The sequence below is a fragment of the Triturus cristatus genome, chromosome 5_1 (genome assembly GCF_964204655.1).
Source record: "Triturus cristatus chromosome 5_1, aTriCri1.1, whole genome shotgun sequence".
Lineage (NCBI taxonomy): Eukaryota > Metazoa > Chordata > Amphibia > Caudata > Salamandridae > Triturus > Triturus cristatus.
In genome coordinates, this window is record NC_140587.1 from 568,212,930 (window position 1) to 568,225,993 (window position 13,064).

The 13,064-nt window shown below is 49.7% G+C and overlaps 1 protein-coding gene across 1 annotated transcript in view; it reads right to left on the reverse strand.

Moving 5' to 3' along the window:
- The window catches only part of LOC146831207 (uncharacterized), a 91,713-nt gene that overhangs the window by 11,092 nt on the left and 67,557 nt on the right, over window positions 1-13,064 (reverse strand). Inside the window, exon 6 of the mRNA XM_085603853.1 lies at window positions 3,762-3,855. Coding sequence (XP_085459979.1) covers window positions 3,762-3,855 — 94 coding nt within the window. The remainder of the gene's footprint in view (window positions 1-3,761; window positions 3,856-13,064) is intronic.

Below are 13,064 nucleotides of genomic sequence, written 5' to 3' on the forward strand. Positions count from 1 at the left end.
TTTGCAAGGGATTCTGGGTAACAGACCATGGTGGGAGGCAGTCAAGTCACCCCATCCTGGATTCCCCTGGGTGTCTAGTTTTCAAAAATGTATAGGTTTGCTAGGTTTCCCTAAGTGCCGGCAGGGCTAGGGTTCAAAAACTACAGCTAGTCACTTTGCCAAAAAAGGGTAATTTTTCACTGCAAAATTGAGGTGTGACCGCGTTGCGTTTTGCGCCGTTTCCTGTCGCGGGCACTAGGCCGACCCGAAAAGTGAGGTACCATTTTTCTCGTAGGACTTTGGGGAACACGGGGTGGGTGGAAATTTGTGGATCCACGCAGATTCCAGAACTTTCCATCCCAGAAATGTGGGGAAAATGTGTTTTTTTGTCATTTCTTTACGTTTGCAAGGGATTCTGGGTAACAGACCATGGTGGGAGGCAGTCAAGTCACCCCATCCTGGATTCCCCTGGGTGTCTAGTTTTCAAAAATGTATAGGTTTGCTAGGTTTCCCTAAGTGCCGCCAGGGCTAGGGTTCAAAAACTACAGCTAGTCACTTTGCCAAAAAAGGGTCATTTTTCACTGCAAAATTGAGGTCTGACCACGTTGCGTTTTGTGCCGTTTCCTGTCGCGGGCACTAGGCCGACCCGCACAAGTGAGGTACCATTTTTCTTGTAGGACTTTGGGGAATGCGGGGTAGGTGGAAATTTGTGGATCCATGCAGATTCCGGAACTTTCCACCCCAGAAATGTGGGGAAAATGTGTTTTTTTTGTCATTTTTTTACGTTTGTAAGGGATTCTGGGTAACAGACCATGGTGGGAGGCAGTCAAGTCACCCCATCCTTGATTCCCCTGGGTGTCTAGTTTTCAAAAATGTATAGGTTTGCTAGGTTTCCCTAAGTGCCGGCAGGGCTAGGGTTAAAAAACTACAGCTAGTCAATTTGCCAAAAAAGGGTCATTTTTCACTGAAAAATTGAGGTGTGACCACGTTGCGTTTTGCGCCGTTTCCTGTCGCGGGCACTAAGCCGACCCGCACAAGTGAGGTACCATTTTTCTCGTAGGACTTTGGGGAACGCGGGGTGGGTGGAAATTTGTGGATCCACTAAGATTCCAGAACTTTCCATCCCAGAAATGTGGGGAAAATGTGTTTTTTTGTCATTTTTTTACGTTTGCAAGGGATTCTGGGTAACAGACCATGGTGGGAGGCAGTCAAGTCACCCCATCCTGGATTCCCCTGGGTGTCTAGTTTTAAAAAATGTATAGGTTTGCTAGGTTTCCCTAAGTGCCGGCAGGGCTAGGGTTCAAAAACTACAGCTAGTAACTTTGCCAAAAAAGGGTCATTTTTCACTGCAAAATTGAGGTCTGACCACGTTGCGTTTTGCGCCGTTTCCTGTCGCGGGCACTAGGCCGACTCGCACAAGTGAGGTACCATTTTTCTCGTAGGACTTTGGGGAACGCGGGGTGGGTGAAAATTCGTGGATCCACGCAGATTCCGGAACTTTCCACCCCAGAAATATGGGGAAAATGTGTTTTTTTTGTCATTTTTTTTACGTTTGTAAGGGATTCTGGGTAACAGACCATGGTGGGAGGCAGTCAAGTCACCCCATCCTGGATTCCCCTGGGTGTCTAGTTTTCAAAAATGTATAGGTTTGCTAGGTTTCCCTAAGTGCCGGCAGGGCTAGGGTTAAAAAACTACAGCTAGTCACTTTGCCAAAAAAGGGACATTTTTCACTGCAAAATTGAGGTGTGACCACGTTGCGTTTTGCGCCATTTCCTGTCGCGGGCACTAGGCCGACCCGCACAAGTGAGGTACCATTTTTCTCGTAGGACTTTGGGGAATGCGGGGTGGGTGGAAATTTGTGGATCCACGCAGATTCCAGAACTTTCCACCACAGAAATGTGGGGAAAATGTGTTTTTTTTGTCAATTTTTTACGTTTGCAAGGGATTCTGGGTAACAGACCATGGTGGGAGGCAGTCAAGTCACCCCATCCTGGATTCCCCTGGGTGTCTAGTTTTCAAAAATGTATAGGTTTGCTAGGTTTCCTAAGGTGCTGGCAGGGCTAGGGTTCAAAAACTACAGCTAGTCCCTTTGCCAAAAAAGGGTCATTTTTCACTGCAAAATTGAGGTGTGACCACATTGCGTTTTGCGCCGTTTCTTGTCGTGGGCACTAGGCCAACCCGCACAAGTGAGGTACCATTTTTCTCGTAGGACTTTGGGGAACGCGGGGTGGGTGGAAATTTGTGGATCCACGCAGATTCCAGAACTTTCCACCACAGAAATGTGGGGAAAATTTGTTTTTTTTGGCAATTTTTTAGGTTTGCAAGGGATTCTGGGTAACAGAACCTGGTGGGAGGCAGTCAAGTCACCCCATCCTGGATTTCCCTGGGTGTCTAGTTTTCAAAAATGTATAGGTTTGCTAGGTTTCCCTAGGTGCCGGCAGGGCTAGGTTTCAAAAACTACAGCTAGACTCTTCGCAAAAAATGTGTAAATTTTCAGTGTGAAAATGTGGTGTGTTCACCTTAGGTTTTGATCCACTTCCTGTCGTGGGCACTATGCCTACCCACACAAGTGAGGTACCGTTTTTATCGGGAGACTTAGGGTAGTTCAGATTTGTAAAGCAACTGTTATTACCTATTGATTTTTGATGCATTTCTCCCTTCCAAATGAAAGACATTGTGTAAAAAAAAAGTCATTTTGAAAAATGACCAATAATTGTCATGCAAGTATGAGTATTCCCAATTTCGAAAAAGTGCAAATATACACTGTTTCTAAACTCTGTAATTTGTTCCCATTTCAGAAATACAAAGGTGTTTTTCATACCAATTTTTCCATGTATACATTTTCACACTATAATTGCTATATACCCAGAACTAAAAAAAAAAACATTACAAAATGCTGCTCAGTTTTTTTACTCTGGGTTCCTTGGGCTCTTGGTGAACCTACAAGTCCTATATATCCCACCACCAGGAAGGTCCACCGGATGTAACGGTACATTACTTTTAAAGAGATGTCATAATTATAAGAAGTTACAGGTGAAAACGTTGACTCAAAAGGCTGCTTTTTTCAACTAATTTTTAATTTTTCCTATATTTAACTGGTAGTTTCTATAAAGAAACCTTGATGGATCTACACAAATGACCCCTTGCTGAATTCAGAATTATGTCTTTATAGCTTTCCAGGATCCATTATTGTTTTTGTACCCATTTCTACCATTAACTGGAAGGAGGTTGAAAGCACAAAAAATAGCAAAAATAGGGTATGTCCCAGAAAAATGTCAAAACTGTGTGAAAAATGTTGGTTTTCTGACAAAATTCTGTCATTCCCTAAAAGCTGGAGAAATGGTGATTTCAGCCCCACAAACCCTTTTTTGATAGCATTTGCAGAGAAAAACCCAGAAGCTTTCATTTGCAGCCCGTTTTTCCCATTTTTCACAAAAAAACAAAATTTTGTTGTATTTTGACTAATTCCTGGGAACCCTCTAGGAGAATCCACAAACCCTGGGTACCTTTAGAATCCCCATGATGTTGGAAGAAAAGGACGCAAATTTGGCGTGGATACCTAATGTGGTCAAAAAGTTACAGGGGCCTAAGAGCGCACTACCCCAAATAGCCCAAAAAAGGCTTAGCACAGGAGGGGAAAAGGCCTAGCAGCGAAGGGGTTAAGAATGAAAGAGAATCCAAGCATGCCCAAGAGGATGTGATATTACTACAGCTGTTATAAGAGATTTCAAACAGAAGCAAATTCAACATCTTTTATAGACAGTCTCTGAAAAAGATAATACAGAAGCTGACATGGTTCATCACCCACTTTGGATATGCGTATCCAACATGTGTTTCCAAATTTGAACTTTTGTCCTCCAGGTGACTGCTAAATGTCTACAACAAAAAAGGGTAAAACCACTGAAATGCAAATAACACATGCCCTAACGTTCACTGCTTGCCGTGCTCATAAATCCAACTTGCCAACAGCACAGACTCACAAAATCAGCTAGCATGATAACATGGCAGGTGACATGTATTGTGAAATGTAATGTATGTATTGTTAACCATAACTGGAGCATTTCCGCGGCTTTACACGTTTACGTCGTAACTCTGTACTAACTGTAGTCTTTTCATTGAAAGTAAACAGATTACACTGTACATCTGCATATATAAGTAGAATTTGCAATTTTAGTTCCTATCTGGATTTTAGTTTTCTGCTACAGCAAATATGCTTTCAAGAATTGCATCAAACTTGACATGAAAATTGATTGTTACTCAGTAAGTGTGATTTTTGTGGCTTAGTATAAGTGTAGTTTGTGAGAGGTTGCATTAGAAAAGACTGTTGGGCGACCTGTTTAACACATTGGTGTAGCTTAACAGTTGAAAGGCCTTTTTGACTTACTTATAGTTTGAGCCCCTTTTGGCAAATATGCAAGAAATGTATCTGACACTTAGCGTGTTGCTAGTGTCCACTTCATTTCCATTGATCAAGGAGGGCCCAGACACAGAAGCAGATATGGGCAAAAAGGTGTTCTTTGCCTACAGTTTTTGGCGTGCAATTATGAGGAATCTGCATTAATTAGGGAAGACATTTACATTTTTCATCTTCTGGGGATATGTCATGTTTCGTGCCCGCACACCAAGGATGACAAAGTTAAACCTGTGTCCAAAAATATTTTGATTTGCTTATAACTTTAGCATTGTTTGATGAATATGCTTTACAATTTACTGTTATTTAGCAAATTTGGCCCAGTGCAGAAGCTTCACACTACAAAGGGGCAAAGTTGAAGGAAAGAGGGTCTTTTCTAACAAGGTTTGCACCATTGTTTAGATAATCTGTCCGCAGAGGTGGATACTGGAGGATTTATGCCAGAGTTTTTCCCCAGTGATGGCCGACTTGGCCACTTTGGTAGTCCAAATTCTCTGCTCTAAAGTGAACAAAAGGAGGGCCATTAGCAGCCACAAAACTATGTAATATCGGCTTAGTGCATCATTTAAGGTTTAATGGGTGTTGGACATCCACCAAAAATATTTAGATGCCCTGTCCTCCAATGCTGTCATTCACCAGCTACATTTATAGAAGGGGAACTGCTTTTTTTCGAATGGAGGAGTTTCACCTGTCTCCACAGTGGGATGGCTCTAAGTAGTGGCCCGTCTTCGACAGGACTGCTGACTTTAGCGCATCAGAAAGCCCACATAAATCAAGAGTGTAATCTTCGGAGGAGCCTAGCGCGCATCCAAGATGGTCGCGTGAGCACAGGGCTCCCCGGACCCTCTCTGCTCCTCGGAATTTATCCTGAGAATATCCTGACGTGGCTTATGGAATCTGAGAGATAAAGACCAGCTGAGAGTATATCTCTTTTCAAAACTCAAATCGGACCTGGGAATCCTGAGTTGTCGTCGTCGGAACTTTTGGGACCCACCCGACGGAGGTGACCGGGGTGAAGGTGACCCGAGGGGCCGGGCTGCAATTGAACAACAGCGGCTTCAGCGCGGTGCCAGTTGCCGGTCCACCACTTTCGGTTTCGGTTTTGCACTTCAGGAGACCGGCAGGGGGGTGTGCTCGGGGTGGCGAGGTGCTTCCTGGGCCTCTGAATGAGGTTTTCTTTCACCTGCTACTAGAGTGCCTATCGCCTCGGACCCCCTCTACCGACATTTTGTGGTCTTCTTGTTGGTGCCCTTACACCTCTTGATTGGGTGTCCCCTTGAGTGACCGTGTTCACATGGGGGCAAAGGGGGTCCCGAGGGCCGCAAGACCAAGGCTTCCCTCCGCGGGGGGGCAGTCCAGAGCAATAACATGGACCGCTACACCCAGGGCAGGGGGCCCTCTGGCGCTGCTGGCCTCCCCTCGGATACTGCGGAAGGAGGCGCGACCGCCGCTACGGAACTATCCTTGCAGGACATTATGGGCGCCATTGATGGCATCAGGGAAACCATCGCGACGCAATATGAGGCCCTGGCCCGTAAGATTGACACTGTCGCGATCGATGTCACCCTGATCCGGGCCGACCTCTCCAAAACTAACGAGAAGGTCCAGGCTCTCGACGCACGGACCTCCACCCTCGGTGCGGAGGTGTCGGATCTGCGGGCCGCGCTTGGAGACATCAGGGTGGTTAACGACCATATGGCCCGGCGGCTTGAGGACTTCGAGGGACGGGCCCGACGCAACAACATCCGCGTCATAGGTTTACCGGAGTCCTCTGACGGCCGCCCGGTTGACCTCGTGGTCGAGGAACTTATCCTGAAACAGTTGTCTTCGGCTGGCCTAAGTAAGTTCTTTGCCGTGGAGCGGGCCCATCGAGTTCCGGGCGGTCGGCCACGGCCGGGGGCCCCCCCGAGGCCTATCGTGGCCAAACTGTTCTACTACAGGGACCGCGACGCTATTCTGCAGGCCTCACGGACCCACGGCCCGGTTCGTCATGAGAACTCGACCATCAATTTTTACCCGGACTTCACGCAACTGGTCCAGAAACAACGGATGGGATTCCAAGGGGTGAAGCGTCGTCTCCGTGAGCTGGGCCTAAAGTATTCGATGCTCTACCCTGCAAAACTCCGAGTGGAACATGGGGATCGGACAGCCTTTTTTGACTCTCCTGTGGCTGCAAGTGACTGGCTGGACTCTCTGCCGGACAGAGGTGGCCGTCCCGGACCCTCTGCGGGCACCGCAGGTGATGGGTCCCCTTTAGAATGACTTTTGGTCCTTGATTTTGCCTTTTTGCGCTGTACAGTCGGGTCTTATTTCATTTGCATATTGTGTTTTACCAGGACCAGTGAGGGGGGCGGGCGGGGACGGGTCCCTTACCTCCTCTGGGTTCTTTTCGTAGAATGGGGTTAGTGGGGCGACAGGCACACTGCAAGTTGGGGGGGTTTTTTGGCCCGCAGGGGTGCAGGGTGGGGGGAGTTGGTCCTGGGGTGGGGTTGGGGGGGAGGAGGGTTTGTTTTGCTGTGTGTTTTTTGTTTACAGGGCGAGGTACTGATTTTTGTCCACATTTGGGAACTGTGCTGCAGGCTGGGGGACCCTTGATCTATTGGGGGGGATGGGGGGGGACGGGTTGAGGCTTATGTCATGGAACGTCAATGGGTTGGGGGACCGTATCAAGCGGGGAGTAGTACTGCAATATTTGCGTCGTTTGACTCCTGATGTGGTGTTTCTCCAGGAGACGCATCTGGTTGGCAATGTTTGTCATGCAATGAACAGGGGGGGATACCGCCTCGTGGCCCATTCTGGTTTCACAACTGGTTCCAGGGGGGTGGGCATTCTGCTGCGAACCTCACTTCCGGTGGAGATCACTAAGATAGTCTCGGATGACAGAGGGCGCTATGTGTGTTTGATTGGGAGGTGGGAGGGGCAGCCCCTTGCCCTGGTTTCAGTTTACGTCCCCCCGGGCCTCCAGAACTCCACCTTCACTGACTTGGGTCGAATGCTGCTTGACCTTCCGGACAGCCTCCTGCTCATGGGCGGGGACTTTAATTCTGTGGTTTCGGGTGAACTGGACCGTCACCCACCAAGGACCCTCCCCGCTGCCCAGGCATGGCTGGGTGGGATGCTGGAGACCTTCGGCCTGGTGGATAGTTGGAGATTAATGCATCCGACCCAATGTCAATTCACCTTTCACTCGGGGGCGCATGGGAGTCTCTCTAGGTTAGACTACTTCCTTATGCCCGCGGCGCAGACTGGTCGGATTCGAGAGGTCAGGCACCTGGCGCGGGGTATCTCCGACCATTCTCCGCTGTGGCTTGTTTTTGACACCGGGCCGCGGTCTGCAGGGCGGATCGCTCCCATTAACCCATGGTACCTGCGAGACCCTACGACTCGTGACAGCCTGGTTAAGGCTATGGACCAATACTTCCTGGATAACGAGGGGTCGGTGTCTTCTGCAATGTCCCTGTGGGAAGCCTTTAAAACCGTGATCCGCGGACACGCCCTTTCCCAGATAGTGGTGGCTAAGAGGGTCAAGAGTGAGGCAGTGGTGAGGCTGGAGACTGACATCTTGGGGCTGGAGTCGGCCTTGGAGGCGAATGTTACTCCGGACGGGCTCCATGCCCTCAGCCTGAAACAGTTTGAATATAGGTCCCTGGTCACTGACGCGGCCAAAACTATGTATAGGGAGCAGCAGGGTCGACTGTACGATGCCGGGGACAAGGCGGGAAAGTTGATCGCGTGGCTGGACAGGAAGGAGAGAGTGAATCGTGTGGTCCCGGAGTTGCGTGCTGCGGATGGTATGTGTGTGACGGAGCCTGACGAGATTGTGGAATGTTTTGCCGACCACCTCCGTGCTGTGTACTCCCCAGTGACTGACAGGGATGAGGACGACTCTCGCCTTCTACTGAGGGATATCGCCTTGCCCTGCCTGTCCGTTGAGGACCGTGAGCGGCTGGACGCTCCCTTGTCGGTGGATGAAATAGCGACCGCGATCCGCTCCCTTCGCTCGGGCAAGGCTATGGGTCCCAACGGTCTGCCCATTGAGCTATATAAATTGCGCCCTGACAAGCTTGCGCCCTTCCTCAGTCGCATGTTCCGTGAGTCTCTGGCGGCGGGTTCCCTCCCGGCCGATCAGCGTTTGGCCACGATAGTCGTTATCCCCAAGGAGGACAAGCCGCGAGATCGCTGTACTTCTTACCGGCCTATTTCATTGCTAAATGCGGAGCCTAAGATCCTGGCGAAAGTCCTTGCCAATCGTCTGTTGAGCGTCGTGTGCGATCTGATTCATCCGGACCAATGCGGATTCATCCCGCATCGTAACACCGCTCTTAACTTGCGGCGTCTTCATGGCGCCCTTGCCAGGGCGGAGCTCCTCCCCGAACCGGCCGTGCTGGTTTCTTTGGATGCCACGATGGCTTTTGACACCATCGAGTGGCCATTCCTCTGGGCTGTCTTGGCTAAATTTGGCTTTGGGGAAGGATTTATTGGCTGGGTGAAGCTTCTGTACACGGGACCCATGGCTCAGGTGGTGGTGAACGGGCGGGTCTCTCGGCCCTTTGCCCTCGGCAGGGGCACGAGGCAGGGATGCCCGTTGTCCCCTTTGCTCTTCGCTCTCGCCCTGGAGCCACTCGCGGCTTGGCTCCGCTGGGAGCCCTCGCTTCGAGGGATCCGGTGGGCCCCGGGCTTTGAAGATCGGGTTTCGCTGTATGCGGACGATATTCTCCTATATCTCACCTCACCGCGGCAGTCGCTCAACGTCCTCTTTGACGTTCTGACTTCCTTTGGGAATAATTCGGGTCTCACGATCAATTGGTCTAAATCCTGCGTCTATCCGATCTCCGGTGGTCCTCCACTCCTACCGCCTCGGCTTCCGATCCAGGTATCACTGAGCGGCTTTAAGTACCTGGGGATGTACGTTTCGCTGGACCCGGTGGCTCGCTATGAGCTGAATCTCCTGCGTCCGCTTCGGCGATTGCGAGAGGATACGGCCCGGTGGTGCAGGCTGCCCCTGTCCCCGCTGGGTCGGGCCGCGCTGTTCAAAATGATGTCCCTTCCCAGGTTCCTCTATGCACTCCAGAATTCCTTCGACGTCATCCCAGTGGCCTACTTTCGGGAGGTAGAGAGCCTGCAGAGGAGACTGGTGTGGGACGGGCGGGCGCGTATTGCTCTTGCTAAGCTTACTCTCCCCTGGTATGACGGGGGCATCGCGCTTCCCGACATTCGCAGGTATTATTGGGCCGCGCAGCTTTCGGCCATCAACCATGCCACGTATGCGCCTGGCATGAACCCGGCGTATGAGATGGACAAGTTCCTGCTTCCCGGCGGGGACTATAACAGGGCGCTGTACTCCCGCTCGGCTGGCCGGACCCTTACGGGTCCTACTAAGATTGCTGTGCGGACCTGGAGGGCCGCCACTGCGGCCACGGGCTGGGGTGAGCGACTGACATGTGCTACTCCTTTGTTTGCCTCCGATCGCCTGGGGAGCCTCTGGACTACGAAGGGGTTTGACCAGTGGGACACGATTGGTATCAGCAAAGTGGGAGACCTGTGGCATAAGGGCGCGGTTAAGACTTTCGCGGCTCTTCAGGCCGAATATGAGCTTACGGACAGGGAGTTCTTCCGCTATGCCCAGGTTCGACACGCCCTGCTCTCGGTCTTTGGAGAGGGGACCACGATCCCGGTTTCCTCGCCCCTCGAGGACCGCATACTTGACGGACATGTCCCGGACAGCACTATTTCTTTAATTTATAAGAAACTGATTAATCATCGGGCTGACCTCTTGGTGCGCCTTCGGGAGGCTTGGACGGGGGATGGGGTGGAATTGGACGACGAGGACTGGCAGTCTGCACTGTCGTCCCCCAAAGAGGTCGCCATTCCAGCCCGTCTCCGGTTGGTACAGCTTAAGATTCTTCACCGGGTGTATGTGACGGGTCCTCGCTTGGTCTCGATGGGATATTCCGACGATGGGCTCTGTAAGCGGGGTTGTGGGCTCAGTGCCACCTTTCTCCATATCCTGTGGGAGTGCCGCGAGGTGGCGGACTACTGGCGCCGGGTACATACGGTTATGGGACAGGTCACTGGGGTTGTGCTGCTGCCGGAGGTGCGTCGCTGTGTCCTGAATGTGTGGGAGCCCAATGATTATAGCGCGGCTCAGACTCGGTGGGCGGCCCTGGGGAACATGATTGCCAAGAGAGATATAGCGCAGCTTTGGGGTGCCCAGCGGCCGCCCACCGTGTCAGTATGGAAGGAGAATATGGACTGGTGTATGTTCAGGGAGAAGACTGTGTATGTTGCCCGTGGTAAGCCGGGGGCATGGGGCAGAATCTGGGGGCAATGGAATGCATATCGTGGGGGTATCTGTACGCCCCCCCTGGTGGACACCGATATCGCCATGTCCCCCTGACCCTTGACGGTTCCGGGCACCTTTTGGAATGACTACATATGGACGTTCAGTTCCCTTGGCCCCCCCCCCCGTCCCCAGCCTCCCGGTACTCCTTCCTTTCGTGTGCTGCTTAATGGTCTGACCTGGAGTTCCCCGGAGGAAGCCTGACCTGCGCCGTTTGCCTTTATGCCTCGCCTTTTGTTTTTCTTTTAGTTTTCTGTGTTTTTTGGATCTAAGTCTCCTGTGCCTCTAGAACTATCCGGACTCACTACAGGGCCGACCCCCGGGAACCGACTGCAGCTTTGATAAATGTATATTTCATTCTGTACTTAGCGGCCGGCCCTGGTGGTTGTAGGCCCGTGCTTGTAATCGCATTATTGTTCAATAAAAACTTTTAAAAAAAAAAAAAAAAAAAAAAAAAAAGAGTGTAATCTTCGGAATTTTGGTATTGTTGTTTACAACCATGGGCGAACAAAACAAACACAAGGAGATGATGGACGGAGTGCTGAAACTTTTCAAACCCTCACCCCCAGTCAAAGATCTGGGTTGAATCAATCATCATTCTTTAGCTCACTCTGCCACCCCAGTTCAGACACAGCTATATGCAAATCAGTCTTGACCCTGTGCCTCAGGGGAACAGTGCAGCCCGAACTGCCAAGCCATGTCTTCCCTGGACCGGAAACAAGCATCCTGGGACCGGTTTCGGGCTAACAGCCCTCTTCAGCCAGGCTAGCTTGAATCCAGTGGCAAAGTGAGCAAGGGACCCAAGTCTGGGCATACCCTGCCAACTTAGGGCGAACAAAGCAAACACAAAGAGATGATGGACGGAGTACTGAAACTTTTCAAACCCTCACCCCCAGTCAAAGATCTGGGTTGAATCCATCATCATTCTTTAGCTCACTCTATGTGTCTTTAGCTTTCTCGCCCTAAGTGCTCCAGTTATGCCCAGACGTGGGTTATGGGCTCACTGTGCCACTGGAATCAAGCTATCCTGGCTGATGAGGAAAGGTGAAACCCCAAAACCGGTCCTAGGATGCTTGTTTCCGGTCCAGGGAGGACCTGGCTTGGCAGTTCGGGCTGGACTGTTCCCATAGGGCACAGGGTCAAGGCCTGATTTGCATATGGCCAGGTCTAAACTGGGGTGGCATGGTGAGCAAAGGAATGATGGATTTAACCTAGATCTCTTGACTGAGGGTGAATGTTTTGATTTGTTCTGCATTCCGTCCATCAATTGTGTGTCTTTTGCTTTCTCACAACCATGGGGGCAGCGAACAGGAAAGACAAACAGTCACCTGCAGCTGCTTGGAGAAAACTTCAAGTGGATCAAGTGCTTTTCAGTTTCAGTAACAAACTCCCCCTCATTAGATTTTTGTGCTCCACCATGCTCAGAGGCCAAGATGGCGGGTATCTCTAGATGGCTTAACCTGTTTTAAGTTACTCCTTTAAGTATGACATTAGAACGTGTCTAAGACATGGAAATGTCAGTGTGGGAAGTACTGGGATAGTACTTTAAAAAATGTAATATGACAAGATTAATAGAGATACGATTCTATTTATTATATTATGTAACAGTTTTTTTCAAGGTATTATTTTGCAAAAATGGCCTACTTAGGTAACTGCTAACAATTACATTAATGATAAAAAAACTTTTAAGCACCTCACTCACAGCATATTTCCGATAAACATGACAGTGATAAGTAGACTGGAGCCATCTAAAAGGGAGATGCAATTGTATATAAGAAACGAACAAAAGTTTACATACCATATTGCATCAATCTTGTGCTGAACTGTCAAGCTACAAGGTTCACCACATAAGATGTACAGGCGGAACTCTAAATTGTCAATGTCTGGCATGCCATCTAAAGCTTCTTTCGTGTGTTATTACACTGACAATGTATTTGAAATGCAGTATAATGTTCATGTCATTCCACCCACTCTCCAGTTGAAACTGAGAACAGCTACTTGTGTACACGATCAAAGGTTTTATACTTAGAGTAAACAGATATGAACTGCAAACCTTGCCAGCAATCAGTCAAAACACTGGTTGCCAAGAGCTTATAACAGATCCTGTCACAACTGAAACATTATTCATCTTTAATGAATAGATATAGACTGTCTCTGCCCCTCAGCTATTTAAATCTAGAAAAACCACATCATTTCTTTCAACAAAATACTGGAGCACTCAGCACACACGTGTAAAAGGCACATGTGCTCTAGGGGATCAAATCAATATCTGTGACTAGTTCATTATTTAAGGTTCCTGTTATCCTTGCATTTTTTTATGAAGCTCAATTGGTA